At 46.6% G+C, this 22,939-nt stretch overlaps 1 protein-coding gene across 5 annotated transcripts in view; it reads right to left on the reverse strand.

The window, feature by feature from the left end:
* Window positions 1-22,939, reverse strand: part of tmcc3 (transmembrane and coiled-coil domain family 3) — a 98,083-nt gene that overhangs the window by 14,141 nt on the left and 61,003 nt on the right. Inside the window, exons 1-2 of one of the 5 annotated variants that reach the window (XM_052034253.1) lie at window positions 10,256-10,278; window positions 9,795-9,938 (exon numbers count right to left, since the gene is read on the reverse strand). The exons of 1 other annotated variant lie outside the window; for it this stretch is intronic. Coding sequence is in view for 1 of the 4 variants with exons in the window: in XM_052034252.1 (XP_051890212.1) it covers window positions 10,256-10,300 (45 nt within the window). In the remaining 3 variants the exon portion in view is untranslated. Of the gene's footprint in view, window positions 1-9,794; window positions 9,939-10,176; window positions 10,468-10,735; window positions 10,868-22,939 lie in introns of those variants that run through there. 3 more of the 5 variants (XM_052034255.1, XM_052034252.1, XM_052034254.1) reach the window with 3 other exon arrangements.

Below are 22,939 nucleotides of genomic sequence, written 5' to 3' on the forward strand. Positions count from 1 at the left end.
GCCAGTTTCTATACAACGTTCATCAGGGAAGCAGTGACATCCAACTTCTGTAGGACTCCCCTCCAATTCAGATGTTTCCCCAGCGTTCTCCTTTCCTTCCACTCTCAATGAAATGTTCTGTAGCGTCAGGCTCCTATCCAGCAGCTCACCTACTGAGCTCATGTTCACATGTGGGTTTAGACAATTAATGCTGTCATCAGCTATCCACCACTGGGTCAAGTGTCACATTGAAGCCTGAGCTTCAATTTCCTCTCCTCTCTTCCCTTGATATCCATATGCACAGGGACCCTTGGCTGACTCTTCTCCTGTCATCCGCTCCAGTGAACACGTGCCCAACCAATGTGTCCAGATTGTGCTCCTAATGCAGTCCCGGGACAGTATTTGTGCAGTGTTTCACCACACCTGGCATGTGCACACTGGCCCAGAGGAGGAACAAACACTGCCTGGTGCAAGCTTGCAGGAAATTTCTTGTTCCAAGGGACCAGGTGGCTCTTCAAATTGTCTGCATGCTGACCCGCTCTTCCGCACCCAATCCCTGATTGGTATCGTTGACCAGGCTCCTCTGGGGACCTATTCAGGGACTGGAAATACATTGGTCACCACGTTGCCTTTACAACAATCCAGCTGCTTCTATGCACAGTAGACCACTGCAAGCAAAGCTATTCTCAGGCACACCGGGGACGATTGAGTAATTCTGCTGTCGATCAAGGCCGCTGTCCGCAGATCTGTTAGTGACCAGACTGAAGTGGAGGATCCAGTTTGCATGCAACCATCCTCCACTTGTGGTTTTTTTCCTGAAAACTTGCCCTGCTTTTAATTAGGAGGTTGCTATAACTTCTTTCCTAAGTTCCGTTTCCTCTGCTCTTCAAATAGCTTTTGGAAATAAGTTGATGAGTTTGCTGTAGAAATGACTGCGTTCACAGACACATGGCCCACCCTGAACTCACCGGGCTGACAGTGTTGTAGACAGAGACAGTTATTGAATTCACCGACACTGTGCAATGATGAGATTCGAACTCATGACTTGTAGCTTGCTGGTCCAGTGCCACCAGTCCACTCCACTCTTTCTGTCTTCACTGTACTGTTCTTTCTGTACATCGCTGCACTTGGATGATTTCCACAATGGGAATTCCCTTTTCCTTATGTTCAAGGAGATATAGAGGGATATCCAGGAAATTGATATTTTCCTGAGGATACCTGATGCAGTCTGTTACTGTCCTGACAAGTACAGGAGGCACAAGTTCAGCAGAGAGTTGGCAGTAATATTCTGCATCCAGCCATACCCCACAGTGCCAGCCGTGAGATTCCCTTCCACGTTCCCCTGACCGGACACATCCTAGGGTAGAATGCACTGGGGTGACAGAAGGGACACTCATCTGAACACCCCAGTGTGGCCATCCATCAATGAGCAGGATGGAAGGTTGTTGTGTCATAGAGAAATACAGCACGGAAACAGGTCCTTCAGCCCATCGAGTCCACACTATCAACCACTAAGATAAGATTTCTTTACTAGTCACATGTACATCGAAACACACAGTGAAATGCATCTTTTGCGTAGAGTGTTCTGGGGGCAGCCCGCAAGTGTCACCACGCATCCGGCGCCAACATAGCACGCCCGCAACTTCCTAACCCGTACGTCTTTGGAATGTGGGAGGAAACCCGAGCACCCGGAGGAAACCCATGCAGACATGGGGAGAACGTACAAACTCCTTACAGACAGCGGCCAGAATTGAACCCGGGTCATTGGCGCTGTAATAGCTTTGTGCTAACTGCTACGTTAAACCCAACTTTTAAAAAAAATTCTCCCCTCATTCTTTTTGCCTCCCGTCAGACTCTACCACTCAACTACAAGTCAGAGGCAATTTACAGTGGAAAATTAAACTACTAACTCACACATCGTTAGGACATGGGAGGAAACTGGAGCACTCAGTGGAAACCCACATGGTCACAGGGAGAATGTACATACTCCATGCAGGCAGCACCGGAGGTGGGGATCAAACCCAAGTCTCTGGGGGTGAGAGACAGCGGCACTACTAGCTGGGTCACTGTAACACCCATCACTTGAACTTATTCAATCTCCCGTTCAGCACCTCGAGCTTGCTCCGGCACTCAGCACTTTCATTCCATTTAACCACCTTTGATCCAGATTCCTTGAAATGCTTCCCTGAAAAACTAAACAACTGGAACATAGAACAGTACAGGAACAGGCCCTTCAGCCTACCACGTCTGTGCTAACCAATAACCCCTGACATCTGCAGCCCTATTGGGAAAAGTTCCAAACTCCCTCCACTGTCTGTGTAGAAATGTGCTCCAGCTCTACCTGTTTGCTATCCACCACTGTAGCTCCACCAAATGTCTGACACAGAAACAGAAAACACCAGAAACACTCAGCAGGTCAGGCAGCAGCTGTGGAGATGGGATCCGCATCAACATCACAACTCAACGACAACTCACGGGAACGGAGAAGATTTGATCTCGTGACCTACAGCTTGATGACAGATGAAGGATCATTGACCTGAAATGTTACCTCTGTTTACCTCCCCACGGATGCTGCCTGACCCACTGAGTGTTTCCACCATTCTCTGTTCTTGTTTCAAGTTTCCAGCATCTGCAGTTTTCCACTTCAATTCTATAATGAATGTTTATTTTAAAACACCTTAACTTAAACAATCTCACCAGTTATAGAATCAACCGAGTTTTGTTAAGGATTAAGTTTGCAAAAGACCAGAATCTGCAGAATAAACAACAGTGGCTGACTGACACAAACCGTTATTTCCATGCAAACTGGCCTGTAATTTGTGGCTGAGATATTCCATGAACTCCAAATGGCCACAGGATGCTGATCAACACTACTCTGTGGCTTCGTGAAACACCATCAACTGCCCTCAACCTCTGAAAATGCTGCATTAATTGGCCATTAACTTGCCACAGAAGGTTAAGATACACAGTTAATAATTAGTCCCGCCAGTATCCTTTTAAGGATGTGACTGTTAATGATGGTCATTAATGGTACAGTGGTGGTGCAGTGGTTAAATTACAGGATTAGTAACCCAGAGATCTGAACCAACAATCCAGAGACCAGTGTTCAAATCCCACCACTGCAGCTGTGGGCTTTTAAATTCAGTTAAGATTCAAAAGCAACATTTAAAGAGGCATTTAGATGGACTACTAGGGAGGGATATGGACCACGTGCAAACAGGTGGGATTAGATTAGATTGGTTTCATGGTCCACATGGACATTGTGGATGGAAGGGCTTGGTCCTGTGCTGTACTGCTCTATGTTCTAATCTGGAATTTTGGGAGGGGGGTGGGGGGGGGGGGGAAGATAATAAATGGTTTTAGTGACTGATGACAACAAAAACTACCGATTCTTGTCAAAACCCATCTGATTCACTAATGTCCTTCAAGGGAAGAAATCTGGTTGTTGGAAATTAATTGTCTCAGCCCCAGGACATCACTGCAGGAGTTCCACAGAGCAGTGCCCCTGGATGAACCACCTTCAACCTTTTCATCAATGACCCTTCCTCCATCATAAGGTCTAAAGCAGGAATATTTGCTGGTGTCTGCACAATGTTCCATTCTATTTGCAACCTCACAACAAATAAATCTGTCCATGCCTGCATACAGCAAAACCTGGACAATATTCAGGGATAGGCTGATAAGTTGTAATATTGGCACCACAGAAGTGCCAGCCAATGACTATCTCCAACATCTAATCACCTACCCTTGACATTCAAGGGCATTATGTCCCAGACTGCCCTCACCTCGCCATCTCTGTCCTATGGGTCACCTTTGACCAGAAACTCAATTGGACCAGCCATATAAATTTGTGTGGTTACAAGAGCAAGTCAGAGACTGGGTACTGAGGGTGACTCAGTTCTTGGTACCCCAAAACCTTCCCACCATCTACAAGGCACAAGTCAAGAGTGTGATGGAATACTTTCCACTTGCCAGGATAAATGCAGTTCCAACAACTTCCAGGAAGATCAGCACCATCCAGGACAAAGCAGCCCACTTAACCATCACCCGATCCACCACCCTAAACATTCATTTCCTCCACCACTGGCGCACAGTAGCTGCGGCCTATACTATCTACAAAATGCACTGCAATTATTTGCCCAGGCTACACTGACAGCACCTCCCAAACCCGCAACCTTTACCACCAGGAAAAATAAAGGCAGCAAGTGCATGGGAACACCACCACCTGCAGGTTCCCCTCCAAGTCACACACCATCCTGACTTAGAAATATACTTTTGTTCTTCCGTTGTCTGTATCCTGGAACTCCCTCTCTGACAGCACTGTGGGGGCACCTTGACCAGAAGGACTGCAGTGGCTTAAACAAGGCAGCTCACCACCACCATCTCAATGGCAATAAATGCTGCACTTTCTCTCTGATCTAGGGAATGAGGAATTAAAATTGTTCCTGGGGTTTTCTCAAAAAATATTTAAAATTATATCATTTCCTTCCCCTTTCTGTCCCTGTTTTGACTTTGAATACATTGGTTGCAAAGATGTTGGTCCTATCATTCTTGAAGCTCCTGGATGTCCCATTAACCTTGGTGCATTATCAGTTTGCATGTCCAGTGACATATTGGCAAAATATTTCGAGGCACAAGAAATTCTGCAGATGCTGGAAATCTGGAGCAATACACACAAAGTGCTGGAGGGACTCAGCAGGTCAGGCAGCATCCATGGAGGGAAATAAACAGTCGACGTTTCGGGCCGAGACCCTTCATCAGGACCGGAAAGGAAGAGGGCAGAAGCCGGAATGAGAAGGTGGGGGGGAGGGGGAGGAGCGCACGCAGGCAGGGGATGGGTGAGAGGGGGAAGGTAGGTGGGTGGGGGAGGGGGAGAGGATGTAATAAGCTGAGAGGTGATGGGTAGAAGAGGCAAAGGGCTGAAGGAGGAGGAATCTGGTAGGAGAGGGCAGTGGACCATGGAATAAAGGATGGGGGGGGGGGGAAGGGGAGGAGAGGAGATGGGCAGGTCATCAAGGTGGGAGAAGGGAGCCACAGGAATAAGGGAAGACAGAGGAGTGGGAGGGAAAGAAAAAGGGATGGGGTTAGAGAAATTGACGTTGAGGCCATCAGGTTGGAGACTCCCAAGGCGGAGTATGAGGTGTTGTTCCTCCAACCTGTGCCTGGCCTCAACGTGGCAGTGGCAGTAGAGGAGGCCATGGATAGACATGGGAGTGGGATGTGGAATTGAAGTGGGTGGCCACTGGGACGTCCTGGCTGTTGCAGTGGGCAGAGTGAAGGTGCTCGAGTAGGGTGCAGGGAAGATGCAATGGATGGGCATGCTGCAAGACATTATCTTCCCAGAGATGCCAGTCCATTGAGATTTTAGGAGGTTTTGAAAAAATTACTATTATGTGGCCACCTCTCTTTCTATGTAAGTTCTTGTCTCTCCTGCATCTTTAGTCAACTTTAGTAGGAGCCCTGCACAAGCTGGCAGTGGATAAATGGTTATAGCCATGGAATGAGACGGGGATCAACACTAATTCATAAAGAAGTACTATGAAAGCACCACACAATTGACACTCAGGTCCAGAACTTACTCGGTCTACTCAGCAATTCCCACTCCACCCCACCCCCAAAACAAACCCTTGGATATGGGGTTTGTGCCAGAGACCAGAAACACTGCAATGTGTTACAGTTCTGTCCAAAATGAGGGGACAAGCATAAATCCGACAAGGTCAATCAGCACATTGGTGATGCTGGAAAACCTTTCAGAAACATGAAATTGGGCCAAAGTTAATTGTTACTTGGAAAATTATGAGCTGATAAATGAAAGGCAGCATGGATTGGAAAAAGCCAATTTGAATGTCACTGACGAATGAAGTAATAGAGAGGGTGGATGAGGGTGATGTGATTGAGGTTACGTATAAAGACTTTCAAAAGGTAATTTTACACCTATGTTAGACTATTGTTTATTGACTACAGCTCCGTCTTTAATACTATAATTCCAAGCAAACTCATCTCCAAACTCCTAGACCTGGGACTCAACACCTCCCTTTGCAACTGGATCGTTGATTTTCTGACCAACAAACCAGTCAGTAAGGATAGGCAGCAACACCACTGCCACGATTATTCTCAACACTGGTGCCCCACAAGTCTGCATCCTCAACCCCCTACTCTACTCCCTATACACTCATGACTGCGTGGCCAGAATCTGCTTTAACTCCATCTACAAGTTTGCAGATGACACCACTGCAGTGGGCCATATCTCAAATATGATGAGTCAGAGTACAGGAAGAAGATAGAGAGCTTAGTGACATGGTGTCATGACAACAACGTTTCCTTCAATGTCAGCAAAACAAAAGAGCTGGCCATTGACTTTAAGAAGTGGGGGGGGGGGGGGTGGTGCGGTGCACATGCTCCTCTTTACATCAATGGTGCTGAAGTCAAGAGGGTTGAGAGCTTCAAGTTCCTAAGAGTGAACATCACCAATAGCCTGTCCTGGTCTGACCACGTTGACACCATGGCCAAGAAAGCTCACCAGTGCCTCTACTTCCTCAGGAGGCTAAAGAAATTTGGCATGTCCCCATTGACTTTCACCAATTTTTAATCAATGCACCATTGGAATCATCCTATCTGGATGCATCATGGCTTGGTATGGCAACTGCTCTGCCCGGGACCACAAGAAACAGCAGAGAGTTGTGGACACAGCTCAGCACATCATGGAAACCAGCCTCCCCTCCATGGACTCTGTCTACACTTCTCGCTGCCTTAGTAAAGCAGCCAACATAATCAATGACCCCACCCACCCTGGACATTCTCTCTTCTTCCTGCTCCCATCGGGCAGAAGATACAAAAGCCCGATAGCACATACCACCAGGCTCAAGGACAGCTTCTACCCCGCTGTTATGAGACTATTGAATGGTCCCTACAACGATAAGATGGATTCTTGACCTCATAATCCTCTTCGTTATTGGCCTTGTTGTCTGCTGTACTTTCTCTGTAACCGTAACACTTCATTTTGCATTCTGTTATTGTCTTACCTTGTACTACCTCAACGCACTGTTGTAATGAAATGATCTGTATGGACGGTATGCAAGACAAGTTTTTCACTGTACCTCGGTACACGTGACAATAATAAATCAATTCATCTACAAACCAATTTACCAATTTATAAAGTTCTATAGAGCAGATCTGTTTGCAAAATTAAAACACAAGGGTTTAATGGAGAAGTGCCAATGTATGTGAACATTGCCTTGAAGATGCTAAATAGAATGGTGGTGTACAATGGGATTTCAGACTGGAGGGAAATTTCCAATGCTTTCTGGGGTAAGAGTTGGGACCACAGTCTTTAATACAAGTTAATGACATGGAACAGGTACATCGGGAAACCAAGCCTCAAGTCATTAATGACTTGCTCAATGGGCCTTACACTAAACATCACAAACCAATCTCCGCCACCAACCTGCCCCACCCCTGCCATGGCGAGACTCAGTAAAATATGGACCAATTTCCACTCCTCAGAAGCCACCTCCCAGCTAAGACGGATGTTGGTGAATGTCTCTGTCATCACCTTCAGTGCACCAGCAGCACCTTCAGCCAACTGAGGAAAAGGGTGTTCAAAGATCAAAAGCCCTCAGACCTGGCACAAAACTCCTGGTCTACTGGGCAGCAGTGATTCCTGCCCTCATGTCTGCTTCAGTCTCAGACTATCTACAACACTGGATAGGTACCACCAACCCTGTGTCCACAGACTCCTCCAATCCATGGGCAGGGTAAGTGAAACAATGTCAGCATCCCCTCCCGACCAACATCAGCAGACTGAGGCTCGAGTTACACTGGGTCAGCTCCACCAGGCAGATTACAAGCCCTACACCAGACTCCCAAAATGGACACATTATGCCAAACTCCATCACAGCACAGCTCGACAGAGGGAATGTTTAAGGACATTTTCAAAGCCTCCGGGAAAAAGCACAACAACCCCACAGACTTGAGAAATCTCTGGTCCACAACTGCTTAAAATGGAGCAGCACCCCAGGACAGCACTGAGAGCCACGAGTCTCTTTTGGAGCACATGGAGGCCCAGTGTAAACAGTGGGACAGGTGCGCCACCTCTCAAACCACCCACCCAGTGAATCAGCTCCTGCTGATTCCACACTGGCCTCACCAGCCACGTCTGAACTCAGAGAAGCAGAGTGGAAACAGGTCATCCCCAAGAGTAAAGGATGGTGTGGGCCTGGGTGTCGAAGGCAAAATGTCAGAGTCTGCAGAGGGAACACAACTCAAATGTTTGTTATTACTTTCCACAGCATTTACTACAGGGGGAGTGGATGTTGGAATAGGTAAAGGGATGTTAATGCAAAGAAGTTTTAGTTATTAGATGGGTAAATGAAATGAAAAGAGATAAAATAAACTAATATGGTCCATGTTTAAAGCATTGTGTGAAGGGAGAGATCTAGGGACGTGGATATTAGACTGTGGCACAGCAAGCCGTGAAGATGGTACAAGAGCATATGGACGGGTGCATTTAACCACGGAGACAAAAGGTGCAAAAACAAGCTTGTGCTGAACCTCTATAAACACCGTTAGGTCCCACCTACAACACTGCATTTAATTCTGGCTCATGCTTTAGAACAGATGTCCAGCTTTATAGAGGAGATGTTCAGATTTCTAAGCAGAGGATCAGGAATAAGGAGTTGGATTGGGTGAAGCTGCAGTCAGGAAGATCATGGGAAGGGATAAGATTGAATAAGGAACCAGGAGTGTCAGTGACCAGAGGACACAGTCCTTTATAAACGGGGGGGGGGGGGGCGAGGGGGCCGTGATAGATCACGGTGGTAGGCAGGGATGTGGAGCTCAGGTTACACTGGGTTAGCAATGATCTTGTTAAATCATGGAGCAGGATTGAGGAGTCAGGTGGAATCTGCCATAGGTGATTGACAGGGTGGATGGGTGAATGAATGGGTGAATAGATTAGATGGGTGGATTGGGTAGATGGCTGCTCCTAATTTGCTTGTTCATAAGTGATTGACAAAATGCAGTAATAATGTGATTTTTCACAGGTAATTGTCACTGGTTTCAGGGCCCGAAGGGACGAGGGAAGCAGTGAGCTGGAGGGGAGTTGGGAACTGGTTCTACCGAGGAACAGGCACAGGCTGAATGTCCTTCTGCGCTGGCCGAGAAAAAATAAATCGCCCCAGGAAGAACTTTATGCTCCATTTAAACCACGTTGCTTCTTCTCTCCAAGCACCGAGTTCAACGTTGTCAGCTGCAACTCTCAACAATGAGCCCGAAAACAGTGGCTTCACGACCCGCACCCTCCTCCCCCCGACAGTGCGAGTCCAGTCCCGCTGATTTTTTAAGTCAAGGCCCCTTGTGTGGATATGGAAGGTTTGGAACAACAGTGGTGTGTTCTGCCTGACTTATAAAACGCCGGACTAACTCGGCGTATATCTGTGGAAAGAGAAACCAGTCGGCGTTTCAGATGGAAGACCCTTCCCCAGAACCGGGAAAGGGAGGAAGCAAGAATGGGGTGTAGGTAAGAGAGGAAGCGAGTTAGTCTGGGGAGCAGAGAAGGTGGGGGCGGGCAGTGGGTGGGATGTTTATTCCTCAATCCACATCGCTAAACAGATTGCTTGGTTATTATGAGACTGTCGTTTGTGAGAATTCACAGTGTAAACTGCTAAATGTGTCCCCTGCGTTATAACAGCGACTCTGTTCCAAATTTACCTCTAGTTCTGGGGTCCCTGCTGGCACTGGTATGGCTCTGCAAGTTTTTTTTAAGGAAGGCAAGATAGGTGAATCAAGTGAGTGAAGAACACTGGCGGACTACCTACCTGCGACCGCCACTCAGTTCGGATCAAAGTCTTCCAGCACAAACAAGACGGGAAGTGTGAGCAAGCAGCCGCTACCCAACGCTTCGCCTTTTCACATCGTACTCAACAAACTGCCAGACTGCACTCACATCGGTCCCGCACTCACTGCCAGAAAACAAGTCGCAATATTGATCAACACACAAACACAGCCGCGAGTGGCACATCCAATCACCAGCACACTACCGTATTGGCAGGTTGAATGTCGCTGCACCACATATTTGCAGCACAGTTGTTTCGATCCCCGGACTCCTGGCCCACTAACCCAAGCCTGCAAGGACAGTTCGTGCCATGTTTACAAACCCAGATGAAGTTACACTGCGCACTAGACACAGAAATACCTGACTTTGGTTAATCGCTCCGACCTTCGCCCAAGTCTCACAATCTATTTGCAAACAGGAATGCTTTGGACGTCCGTGATTTACCTTCCTCGTTCGCCACATATCCAGATGAATCTCGTCTCTGCTCATGTCTCCGAGTCCAAGTAAACCGGAGGAACCTGTTCTACTGTGACTGTACACTTAGCCGGTAAGGTGGTGCCAAAAGCGGAGCAAATTCCATTGGCCCGGGAGTCGACTCCACCTCACTTACTCTTCCCGGGCCAATGGGCTGGAGCTCCGCTCTTCCAGGTTTTCCTGCAACCCCTCTCAAGTGTAGTTTCTGCTTTAACCGTTTACACCCCCTCGCATTCTGCAGTCTCTTTCTTGAATTGAACACAGGATGCCCCCACCCCCTTGTATTTCAGCCCGGCTCACTCACCTCTCAGTCAGAGGGGTACAGATTCAAAGCTTCCCTTCCTGGGGTTTGAACAACCACCCCCCCCCCCCCCCCCGCGGCGGGACGCCAGGAGTGTCACACCGTGGGAGGTGACATTCTGCGGATGAAACCGTAAACTGAGGCCCCACCTGTGGTTGTAAATATTCCCAGAGCTCGGTTTCACAGAAAATGCAGAGTTTTTCCTGGTCAGCATTTAACAACAAACATCACCAGCACGGGTTATTCAGCAAATGCTGGGAACACCCAGCAGGTCCGGCAACATCTGAGGAGAGGAAACAGAGTTAATGTTTTAGGTCGGAGACCCATCGTCGGGTCATCAATTTCAAACATTAACTCTGCTCCTCTTCCGAATGAAGGTGCCTGACCTGCTGAGTGTTTCCAGCATTTGTGTTGGTTTAGTATTGACACGTGTCCAGATACAACGAAAAGCTTTTGTCTTCTGTTTTCAGAAGTTTAATTTTAGTAAGACCATAAGATACAGGAGCAGAATTAGGCCATTCGGCCCATCGAGTCTGCCCTGCCATTCAATCATGGCTGATTTTTTTCAGCTCCATTCTCTCGCCTTTTCCCCATAACCCTTAACCCCCTTACCAATCAAGATCCTATCAATCTCTGCCTTAAATACACCCAGTGACTTGGCCTCCACAGCCTGCTGTGGCAACAAATTTCACAAATTCACTGCCCTCTGGCTGAAGAAATTCCTCCTCATCTCAGTTTTAATGGGACGTCCCCTTATTCTGAGGCTGTGCCCTCAGATCCTGGACTCTCTCACTGGTGGAAACATCCTTTCTGTGTCCACTCTATTCAGGCCTTTCAGTATCTGGCAGGTTTCAATGTGATTTCCCCCGCCCCTTCTGAACTCCATCGAGTACAGGCTCAGAGACATCAAACGCTCCTCATACATTAAGCCTTTCATTCCTGAGATCATTCTTGTGAATCTCCTCTGGATCCTCTCCAGAGCCAGCACATCCTTCCTTAGATACGGGGCCCAAAATTGCTCACAATATTCCATATGTGGTCTGACCAACGCCTTATAAAGCTGCAGCAGTAATGTTTTATTTGGTCTTTGTCATGTTACTTGCAGGATCTTTCTCCATGAATTGACATGTTTTCTACATTTCAGAAGTATTTCATCAGTTGTACGGTGTGTTATGAAGTCATGGGGCAGTGTGAGGTGGTGTAGAATATATGCTCAGTTTTTACAAAGAAACATAGGAATCACTGGGCCACACTGCCCTAAGCCCAGCAAGTTCTCTCTGTTCTGGTGGTCGCAGGGGTTATTTAGTCTTTAATACAAACAGAAAATGCTACAGCTGGTCAGGCAGCATCTGTGGGGAGAGGAACAGAGTTAACGTTTCAGGTTGAAGACCCTTCATCAGAAAAAGATAACTCTGCCATGGATGCTCCTGACCAGCTAAGTGTTTCCAACAATGATAATGGAGGCTTTGTTAGCTTGTCATATCTGTCTGCCAGGGGCTTGTACTGGAGACTGGGAGGATAATGCAAATAACACGTGTGCAAGGTGGACATGGAGTGCTGTGGACCATCACTAGCAGAAGTGGACAACAAAACAATCAGCCACATTGCTTTATCATTTCTTAATCTCTCTGGATCCAGGCATCGGTAGCAAGGCTGGCATTCTTTACCCATCAATAGTTGTCCTTGAGAAGGTGGTGAGCTGCCTTCTTGAACTGTTGATCCGGCGATGAAGCAGGAAACCTACAGGAAGCTCTCTAGGAATCAGGGGGTGGCCTTCAGCCAGTGAGAGCCAGTGGCCAGAGGCTGAAAGATGACAGGCAGAATGGACTGCCTCAGAATGAAGGAGTGCTGTGAGCTGGACAATGGTACGGTGCTGATCGTCATGCTGTGGGCACATAGAACTGAACATTAAACAGTACAGCACAGGGACAGGCCCTTCAGCCCACTGGCTCTGTGCCAACCATCAAGCACCCATTTACACTGATCCTACACTGTTTCCATTCTATTCTCCCCACAAACCCATCAACTCTTCAACCACCCACCCACACACCAGAGCCAATTTACAGCAGCCAATTAATCTACCGACCCAACATCTTTGGGATGTGGCAGGAAACTGGAGATTCCAGGGGAAACCCATGCGGTTACAGAGAGAATGGGCAAACTCCACACAGACAGCACCGGAGGTCAGGATTGAACCTGGGTCTCCGGAGCTGTGAGGCAGTGGCTCCACCAGCTGCACCACTGTGTTGTCCAACAATGCAAAATTTACTGATCATTCCTTCTTGGCAACAACTCTCCAATCAGTCCAGCTATAAGGTAGAATTTTGTCCCAACGTTAATGAAGGAGCGCTGCTGTTATTTCCCAAGCAGTCTGGGGAGTAATGCAGAAGGATATTTGCAGAAATCGGAATTCCCCTGACTGTATAAGCAGTGGATGTCACAGGTTTGTGAGCTGCAGCCAAGAAGAGCCTGACGTTTACGCTGTCTAGTTTGGATCCACTTGATTCTTTCACTTTGACTTTATCAGAGTGGGTGTTAGTTGGGCTTTCATTTGCGAATACTCAAAGCCCCTTCATGACCTTCTGACTTCCCACCAGCTCCAGTTCAATGTAGATGTTAACTTCTGTGACATTAACAACTGAAGGCCTGGTTGACACGTAGGGTGGCCATTGCTGGCTGGATGTAGTCCTGGAGGTTTGATTATGGGATGCGGCACCATCAGTTGGTTCTCCATTATTGGTCGCTCTCACACTGCCCCACCTGCCAGGCTCTTCATTAACCAATTAGACAACAGTTGACTTTTAGTCGCACAACTTCTTTTTGTCCCCATCTCCAAAATTTTTCATAATGAAGAAATGTTCAAGAATAGAATATAAAAGTAAAATGAAAATAGAATTGTCTTGGAGATTAGAGTCCTGTCTGGAAATTCCAAACAACTTGTTCAATGTTGGGAAACTCTACAGAGCTGTCAACACATGACACATGTGCCTGACAGTAAAACAATGAGGAGGCATCATTGTAAATCCAGCCTGCTGTCTCCACAGTGTCCCTGACAGGTATCTGAGTCAACATGTGTTTCTGCGTGATGCCTGGGGCCTGGTTGCGGCTTTCAAAGAACAACGAGGCAATGAGTCAAATGAAGGAAGGACAAGCAGCAACCTGTTTCTCAAAAGCCCTACCCTGCTTTGCATTCTAAGTATATTCGTTTATCATTCTTGTTTTGAGGGCTGCTTGGAACTGTCCTTCATGAGGACAATCTGATTGCTGATTTAACACCAAAAGCTGGAGTGTGTGACCCTCTCCTGGCACGGGGTAGTCTATGCTTTAGTTATTCTCCCCAAGAGGTCTCTCATCCAACCCGTTTTGGTGGTAAATAAAGGCCCTTTCATTTTGTAATGATAACTGCATGTTCAGCAAGTACAAAGTGATTAACTTTTCATATACTCCAGGGAGGAAAAAACAGTAGAAAGCTTCTTTCTTAAAAAATTAGTTTAATTACCCAAAACATTGTTATTTTGCAATATACAGGTCACCCTGAGTAACAAATGGGTTCTGTTTTTATAGACATCCTTAAGTCTATTTTGTCCATGTCAGAAAATACACAAAGACTACTCAATATGGTAACTGCACCTCCACAGTACTGTAATGAATGGCATCAAAAGCACACAAGACTGATCAGAAAGAACAATTACTAAAAGTGGAGAGAGAACGGAAACTAATTCTGCGGTTCATAGGAATTAATGTATGTATATATATCAGACTTCTGAATTTAATATTATGGGAGCTCATTCGTATGTATGGGTGTCCATAAGTCAGGCGTTTGTAACCCGGGGATGACCATAGTTTTCAAATACTTATTCCCTGTACCTACACTACTGAATAAAACTTATTCCAAGTTGCCAGGAGCGCACTTCACAACTGCCCTTCCCAACACAACACTTGCGTTTTACCCTGATGTACCCAGCCCCACACGACACTGGCACAACCACCACTCCCTGAGCTCCATCCCCTCCCCTTCCCAAGGCACATCACAATTCTCCAACCTTCCAATCCCTATTTATTCTTGACCACCTGACCCTGTGATCCCTTGAGGTCTCTGTACAGTCCTGCACCCCTCCCCAACCTCCTGGGGCTCCCCCCATTCAGATAAGATATTTATTTATTAGTCACATGTACATTGAAACACAGTGAAATGCATTTTTTTGTGTCACCACTCTTCTGGCGCCAACATAGCATGCCCACAGCTCCTAACCTGTACGTCTTTGGAATGTGGGAGGAAACTGTGGCACCCGGAGGGAACCCACGCAGACACGAGCAGAACATACAAACTCCTTACAGGCAGCGGTGGGAATTGAACCCAGGTCGCTGGCGCTGTAATAGCATTACGCTAACCGCTATGCTACTGTGCCGCCCGATCCTGGGCTCCTTCCCATTCCTCCTGATTCCCTCAACCCTGCATCCACTCCCTCGTACTCAGCTCTGATCCTTCCCCCCAGCCCCTACCCTTGGACTCACAGCACAGATCTCACCTCATCTCACCCCATCCCCAAAGTCAGCTCGACTGGACAGAAGCTACTTCATACATTTCTGACCGTCAAAGATTGTGGAGAAAATCATTTCATTTTCTGACAGACTTTTGTTTTCCCACCACTTTTGTCCTGGCTTCATACTCCCCCGAATGATGTCAACAGTAGTGCAACACTCAAAATCCAGGCCAGTGGGCAAAATGACAGTTATTATTGACAGCCAGGTTTGACTAACCCTGCTTCCCCTGAACTGTGCCAGTTAAGGTGCCAACTGCTTTCTTTGGCTCCCTAAGATCTGTGACCACCCCCCCCCCCCCCCCCACATCAGCCTGGTGTGTCTGCCTGTGGAAGTCAGGGTTAGGGTCTGGGTCACTCTCAGTTTCCCAGCCTCGGAATCATTCCAGGAAACTGCTTCTGATCTCTGCCACATCACACAGGTTGCTGATCTCTGCTGCCCAACCTCCATACCCAGGGGGAGCAGACTTCATCTACTGTCATCTAGACAAATGGAAACAGGCCCTTCAGCCCACCAAGTCTGTGTTGACCATCAACCAACAATTTACACCAACTGTAAGCCAATCCTATGTTGTTTTCCCCACATTTCCATCAACTCCCCCCCAGATTCTACCCCTCACCTACACACTAGGGGCAATTTACAATAGCCAATTAACCTACCAACCTGCACGTCTTTGGGATGTGGGAGGAAACAGGAGCACCTGGAGGAAACCCATGTGGTCACAGGGAGAACATGTAAACTCCACATGGACAGCACCGGAGGTCAGGATCGAAACCGGGTCGCCGGAGCTGTGAGGCAGGGGCTCTGCCTGCTACACCACTGTGCCCCTTTTACCTTCAGCTCACAGTAGTGCACAGAGCTACCAGTGCTGGGGTTCCACACCGCACAATATGGTCTTAATGCCAGTTAGTATTTCAGAAAGGATGTTAAACTGAGGTCCTGATGTTAAAGATCTTATGATATTAAAGATCTTACAGCACTGTTTTAAAGGAGCTCTTCCAGTGCCCTGGTTAATATATTTATTCCACAATTTGTTCAGTTCATTCAAAACCAAAAAAATGCAGATGCTGGAAATCGAAATAAAAACAGAAAATACTGGAAACACTCAGCAGGTCAGGCAGCAACTATAGGGAGAGAAAAGAGCTAACATTTCAGGACAATAATCTTTCATCTGTCATTCATCACTTCATTGCAGTTAGTGGTACCTTACTGTATGAAAATTGGTTGCTACATTTCTACACATTACACTTCAATGGCTGTAAAGTCCTTTGGGATTTCTTCAGGCTGTGAAAAACACTATAAAAATGTACACCTTTCAAGCTGGAGCAGTTATTTGACAGTGAGAGCTACTCCGTGGAAAAGAATGAATAAAATTCTCTTCCACCTCTGATAACAGGTCATTGACTAGAAGCATTAACTTTGCTCCTCCATTGATGCTGCCTGACCTGCTGAGTGTTTCCAGCATTCCCTGCTTTTATTTCAGATTTCCTGCACTTGCAGTATTTTCATTTTCATTTTCCCTTCATGTTGTCCCAGAATATTTGAACTTGCTGAGTTCTCATAAATGTTGCATCCTTTCTTTTACAACCTGTCAACAAAACTGAAATAACTCTTTTGGTTTGTTTATCTAAGCTTTAAAATGAAGGCGAGCTTGCGGGTGTGAGAAATTTGAGCCAGGAAAACTGAGCTTGGGGCTGTACTGTTGTAGATATGAGCACCATCACTATCCTTCAGCCTGAGAGAAAGAAGCATTTCCTTTTCCACTATTAACTTCCACAACAAATCATTGCACAGTGCTTCACACGGGTGCAACGTAGGGTATCAGGGACATCACTCCATCTACAACATTCCCACAAAAATAATAAGCAGATAATCCGCGTTTGTTGAAGACATTGAAGGATAGATATTGGCCTTCAAATATTTGGATTACTGGTCCAGTAACTCAACTGCTGCAGAATTATACATTGTAACAGGATGAGGCCATTCAGCCCCTCGAGCCTCTGCCATCATTCAATATGATGGCTGATCCTCATTCTCAATACCATACTCCTCTCTCTCCCCAGACTCCTTGATACCTTTTGTGTTTCAGAATTGATCCTTATTAAATATGTTCAGTGACTCGGCTTCCATAGGTTCACCACCCTCTGGGTGAAGACATTTCTCTGCACCTCAGTCCTAAATCTCCTACCCTCTACCCCTTCACCGCACACCCTCAATGGCAAGTTTATCCTTTCTCAAGTAAGGATACAATACTCCAGGTAGGTCAGTGCAACCAAAGTCCTGTACAACTGTAGAAACACTATCTTGCTCCTGTACTCAAAACCTCTTGCAATGAAGCCAACATACCCTTTGCCTTCTTAACTGCTTGCTGCACCTTGGCGTTCAGTACAAGGACACCCTGATTTCCACGCACATCAACACTTCTCGATGTCACAGCTGTAATTCCACCTCTGTTTTTCCTACCCAAGTGAACAACTACACATTTATCCACATCATTGTGCATTTGGAATATACTTCCCCACTTGCTCAACCAGTCTGAATCGCCTTGGAAGCCTCTTTGCTTCGTCCTCACCACCCACAAACCCACCCAGTGCTGTGTTGTTGGAAAACCTAGGGATGTTCCACTTGGTGCCTCATTCAACTTGCTGATGAAGCTGGTGAATCTGGGGCCCAACCACCGATCTCTGTGGTACCCCATGACTCACACCGCCTGACATTTATTCCTGCTCTGTCCTCCAGCCTTCCTGTCAGCACTGAGTCACTGGAAGTGACAGCAATAGCTTCCTTATCACTAAAAAATGCTGGCTGGTGGATTCAGTCATCAACTGAAACCTACCTTCAAGTCTGCTACGTTATGTAAATATAGTAACGAAACTAAAAGCAGTGAAGTGTCACACCAGATTAAGTCAGGCTATTGCATTCTTCAAGGTCAGGCATGGAACTCCTTCCCATAAACTACGCAGACACAATGGTGATAAGGTGGACGAAACTCAATATGTGATGGGATTGGGTAAAGTACAACGTGAGTGGTAAACAAGGACTGCAGACAGAAACCAGGGAGAAACAACAAGCCAGCCTTGCATTTGAACTGCCATAATATCCAACACCTTCACCAGAATATTAGAAAACAGCCAGTTGCAGGAAAGATAAACCTTGACTTTCAACCTGCTGAGAAAGGCTGGAGGAGTTTCGCAAAAACTAATCAACATTTGTTCTTGCTGCTTGATTTTGTATGTTATAAACAAAAGCAAAGATTCGTGTAGTTTATGCACAAGTGGCTAGAAACTGAATTGCCGAACACTGTTTTATTCAGTGTTGTATCAGTGAAGATCGGTTTCTCCTGGAGTGAAGCACATTGCTGCCCATTTCCTTGCGGTTTTGCACCTGATGAAAATTTTGGCTGGGACACTCATGTCATGAATCACCGTGTGATCCCAACACAAGACGTCATCCCCCCTGCGCCGTTCCTTTCGGAGAGGACGTTGGACTACAGTATCCCAGCGAATCCCGTTATTGCCCACTCCCAGGACAAGGAGGTCCTCACTTCACAGGCCTGACCAGACAGCCTGCAGGTTTACTGAAATATCTGCCTTCTATCCTTCCCCACCCCTGCACCTGGATCTCCAGGTGCATCCTGAACCCGTGACCCCTTTCCCCACCCATCTCTTGGTTTTTGATCCTTCCTCTCCCCACCCCCCACAATTTGCCCCTCCCCCCCTTGCTGGAACCTCCCTGTCCCCCAACTCCCATGGGAAGAATACAGGAGAAGTCCCCAATCCCTCGTTCCTCTTGCACGCCTCCCACAACAAGAACAGTGCCTGAGACCACCCTGGTCCCTCACCACCCCTCCCACCCCCATCCCTCCATCCAAGATGAAAGTTGGAGAAACCCCCAATCCCTTCCCCCCTCTCCTCCCTACACAGGAGTTAGCACATCACCACAGATTTCCATCAAATCCCTCATCATAGGCTGGGATCCCAATTGGACCTACAACAGTCCTCCCTAGCCCATTCTTGGCAATACAGGATCTAGGCACACATTCCCAAATATAAGTGTTCGATGGTCGTTGACAATGCTTACGTTTTGATAAGGCCAAGATCATGGGTTGTCTTCTGCATTGTTTTAGGGGTTCCATTATAAACAAGTGTAGCAAAGGTGTAATGAGGTTCACAAATTGCTTTCTGAAATGGAAGATCTCAAGTAAGACTGAAAAGGAGGGAATATTTCACTGCAAAGTTTGGAGAAGAACACACTGAGGTCTTCCAAGAGCATGGAAATAATGATAGAATGTAAGGTAGATCGTTCCCAATGGTCAGTGTGAGGCCACAGTCTCAAGATCAACAGGAAATGAATAAAAAGAAATATTACCAAATGTTATTTATATTGAAAGTGATGAGATCCAGCAGTGGTATCAAATCGGCATTACAGTCAGCATAGACATCATGGGCCGAAGGGCCTGTTCCTGTGCTGTACCGTTCCATGTTCCTTGTGAAAAAGTCATGTTGTCTTACAATTTTAAAGTGAAATTAGCTGATTCAACAATAGGAGCATGCAAGGAATTTGAATTATTCTAGTGATATTAAAGGGTTTGGGGAGTGCTTTTTGTCGTTGGTGCACACTGTAGCTTTGGTGTGCTGGTGGTGGAGGGAGTGAGTGCTCATGGTAGTGGATGAGGGGATCGACTGCCAATCGAGGTGAGTCCCTCGTCACTGCTCTTATGGACACTGTATTAATGTGACTGGTCCAGCTGAGGTTCTGCTCAATGGTGACCACCAGGATATTGTTATTGAGGACCTCTGGGATGGTAATGGTCCTGAATGCCAAGGGTAGATGGTTTGACTCTCTCTTGTTGTGAAGGGTCATTAATTGGCATTTTCCTGGTGAGAATCTTATTTGCCAGTTATCAGCCCAAGCCTGAAACAAAAACAGAACACGCTGGAAATACCCAGCAGGTCAGAATGTTCTGACGAAGGGTCTCCGACCTGAAACGTTGTCTCTGTTTCTCCTCCCACAGATGCGGCCTGATCTGCTGAGCGTTTCCAGCACCTTGTTTTAGATTTCTAGCCTCTGCAGTTGTTTTGATATTCAGTCCATGCCTGAATGTTGTCCAGACCATGTTGCATGCAGGCATGGGCCGCTTTACTTGTAAATGGAATTGAACATCATGCAATCGGCAGCCAATATCCCCACTTCTGTCCCGGTGACAGAAGGAAGGTCATTGACCAAGCAGCTGAAGATGGTTGGGCCAAGGACACTGCCCTGAGGAACTGCTGAAGGGATGTCCTGGGGCTGGGATGATTGACCTCCAACAACTACAGCCATCTCCCTTTGTGTGAGGTATGAATCCAATCACTGGAGTGTTTTCCATTTGATACACATTGACTACAGTTTTACCAATTAAATAGGACTGATTAATTAAAACTCTGCAAAGAGGAATGGGAAGACAGTATGAGCAACACTCCCTCCACTAACATCATTATGGTTGATTATCTGCTTGTTATCACAAAACTTTGCTTTGAACAAATAGACAGCCTTATCTTCCCACATGAAACAGTGACCACATTTCAGAAGTATTGTTCTATTTAAAAATGTTCATAATAGCAGGGATTTTAAAAACAGCAACACACAAGGGAGCTGGAGGAACTCAGCGGGTCCTGATGAAGGGTCTTGACCCGAAATGTCAGCTATCCATCTCCCTCCAAAGATGCTGCCTAACCCACTGAGTTCCTCCAGCTCTGTGTGTTGCTCCCGATTTCCAGCATCTGCAGTCTCTTGTGTCTCCATTTTAAAAACAGCAAGTCATTTTGAATTTTCACATAGGTATAAAGGATTATAAAAGTGGGGAGACGTATAAAATGGGGCACTGACGCACTAAAATCATATTTATACTATTACAGAGTCAAAAGAAATCTTCCCCTGGCATTTATGATATTGCCATCACAAGACAACGAGAAGTAATCTTTCTCCAGGGTAACTAATTGCACCATTCAGTGCATTGACAAGGCTGCTGAATTCAATGGCTTTGTTGCTGGCTGGTTATCCTGTGAGAAGTTTTAACAGGATAGAAAAACAAATCTGTCTTATGCACGGCACCTGACAGAGATTGGAAGGTTGAACTGCTGTCTGAAGTTCAAGCCCTTTAATGACTGCAGCTTCTGTTCTGAGCTGTGGGATTTTAACAGGACTTTCAACAGTGAAACTTTTATTTAGTCCTTTACTAAATCCAGGGGAAGTCCATTGCTGCTAAATCCAGACTTGCTTTTCAGCTTATCCATGATAAACCCACCGACTCCCTCTGCTATCTCGACTACACCTCCTCCCATCCTGCTTCCTGTAAGGAGCCTGTTCCATTCTCTCAGTTTCCCCAGCTCCATGACATATACTCTGTCGATGAGATTATCTGGTACCGCTGAGATGTCTTTCTTTTTCCTTAACACTGACTGTAGTTGAGGGGCTGTCAACCAGATCACCTCTATTTCCCATACCTCTGCTCCAAACTCCTCTCTCCCAGCTAGAGCAGTGGTAGGGTTCCCCTTATCCTCACCTTCCACCCCATCCACCTCCACATTCAGCAGCTACGCACACACAAAATGCTGGAGGAACTCAGCAGGTCAGGCAGCATCTATGGAGGGAAATGAACAGTCGACGTTTCGGGTCGAGACCCTTCATCGGGACTGGAAAGAAAGAGGGCAGAAGCCTTCTGTCTAGTCCAGATGAAGGGTCTCAGCCCGAAACATCGACTGTTCATTTCCCTCCATAGATGCTGCCTGACCTGCTGAGTTCCTCCAGCATCTTGTGTGCGTTGCTCCAGATTTCCAGCATCTGCAGTCTCTCTTGTGCCCCCACATTCAGCGGATCATCCTCCATAACTTCCATCACCTTCAACAGAATTCCACCACCAGACATACATTCCCCTCCCCTTTCAACATTCTGAAGGGACCATTCCCTCCGTGAAGCCCTGGTTCCCTCCGTGAAGCCCTGGTTCCCTCCTCAATCTCCATCAACAGCTCCCCTTCCCACGTTGTTTTCCTGTAAACTCTAAGTGATACAACCCAGGTCCTTTCACCTCTCCCCTTCCCACTGTCCAGGAAAACATGCCCAGCAGGTCAGTGACCCAGACAGTCTTTCTAGGTGAAGCAGCGATTCACTTGCACTTCTTCCAGTCTAGTGTACCGCACTTGGTGTTCCCGGTGTGGTCACCTCTATGTTGGAGAAACCAAACGCAAATTGAGTGATCATTTTGCAGAGCACCTGTGTTCAGTCTGCAAGGCTGACCCTGGGCTTCTGGTCACCTGTCACTTTAATTCTCCCACTGTCCTCCCTTTCCTTGAACCCCCTACAATGTTCTAAAGAGACCCAGTGTGAGCTTGAGGAACAGCCCCTCATCTTCTGTCCACGTACATTGCAGCCTCAGGATTTAATGCTGATTTTCAGTTCACTGCCTCTTTTCTCCCCCTCTCTCCACAGATGTGGTTGTACCTTTCCCTTCCAATTTATTTCTTTTATTCTCTTGTCTCTAAGTCATAGATTTTCAAGTAATAGTTACCTTGACAATTTTGGTCTGCACCCTATCACACACATTCACTCCGTTTTCTCCACTCGATGCACTTATGTATGGAATAATCTATCTGGATAGCATGCAAATGAAAGCTTTTCACTGTATCTTGGTACATGTAACAATAGTAAACAATTTACCAATTACCAATTACTTGTCCCTCTCTGTAATTTAACACACACTTGTTTTCTCACCTTTCCAGTTCTGATAAAGGATCTTTGACACGAAACATTAGCTCTTTCTCTCCCCACAGATG

Source organism: Pristis pectinata, chromosome 19 (assembly GCF_009764475.1).
Source record: "Pristis pectinata isolate sPriPec2 chromosome 19, sPriPec2.1.pri, whole genome shotgun sequence".
In the NCBI taxonomy this organism is placed as follows: Eukaryota; Metazoa; Chordata; class Chondrichthyes; order Rhinopristiformes; family Pristidae; genus Pristis; species Pristis pectinata.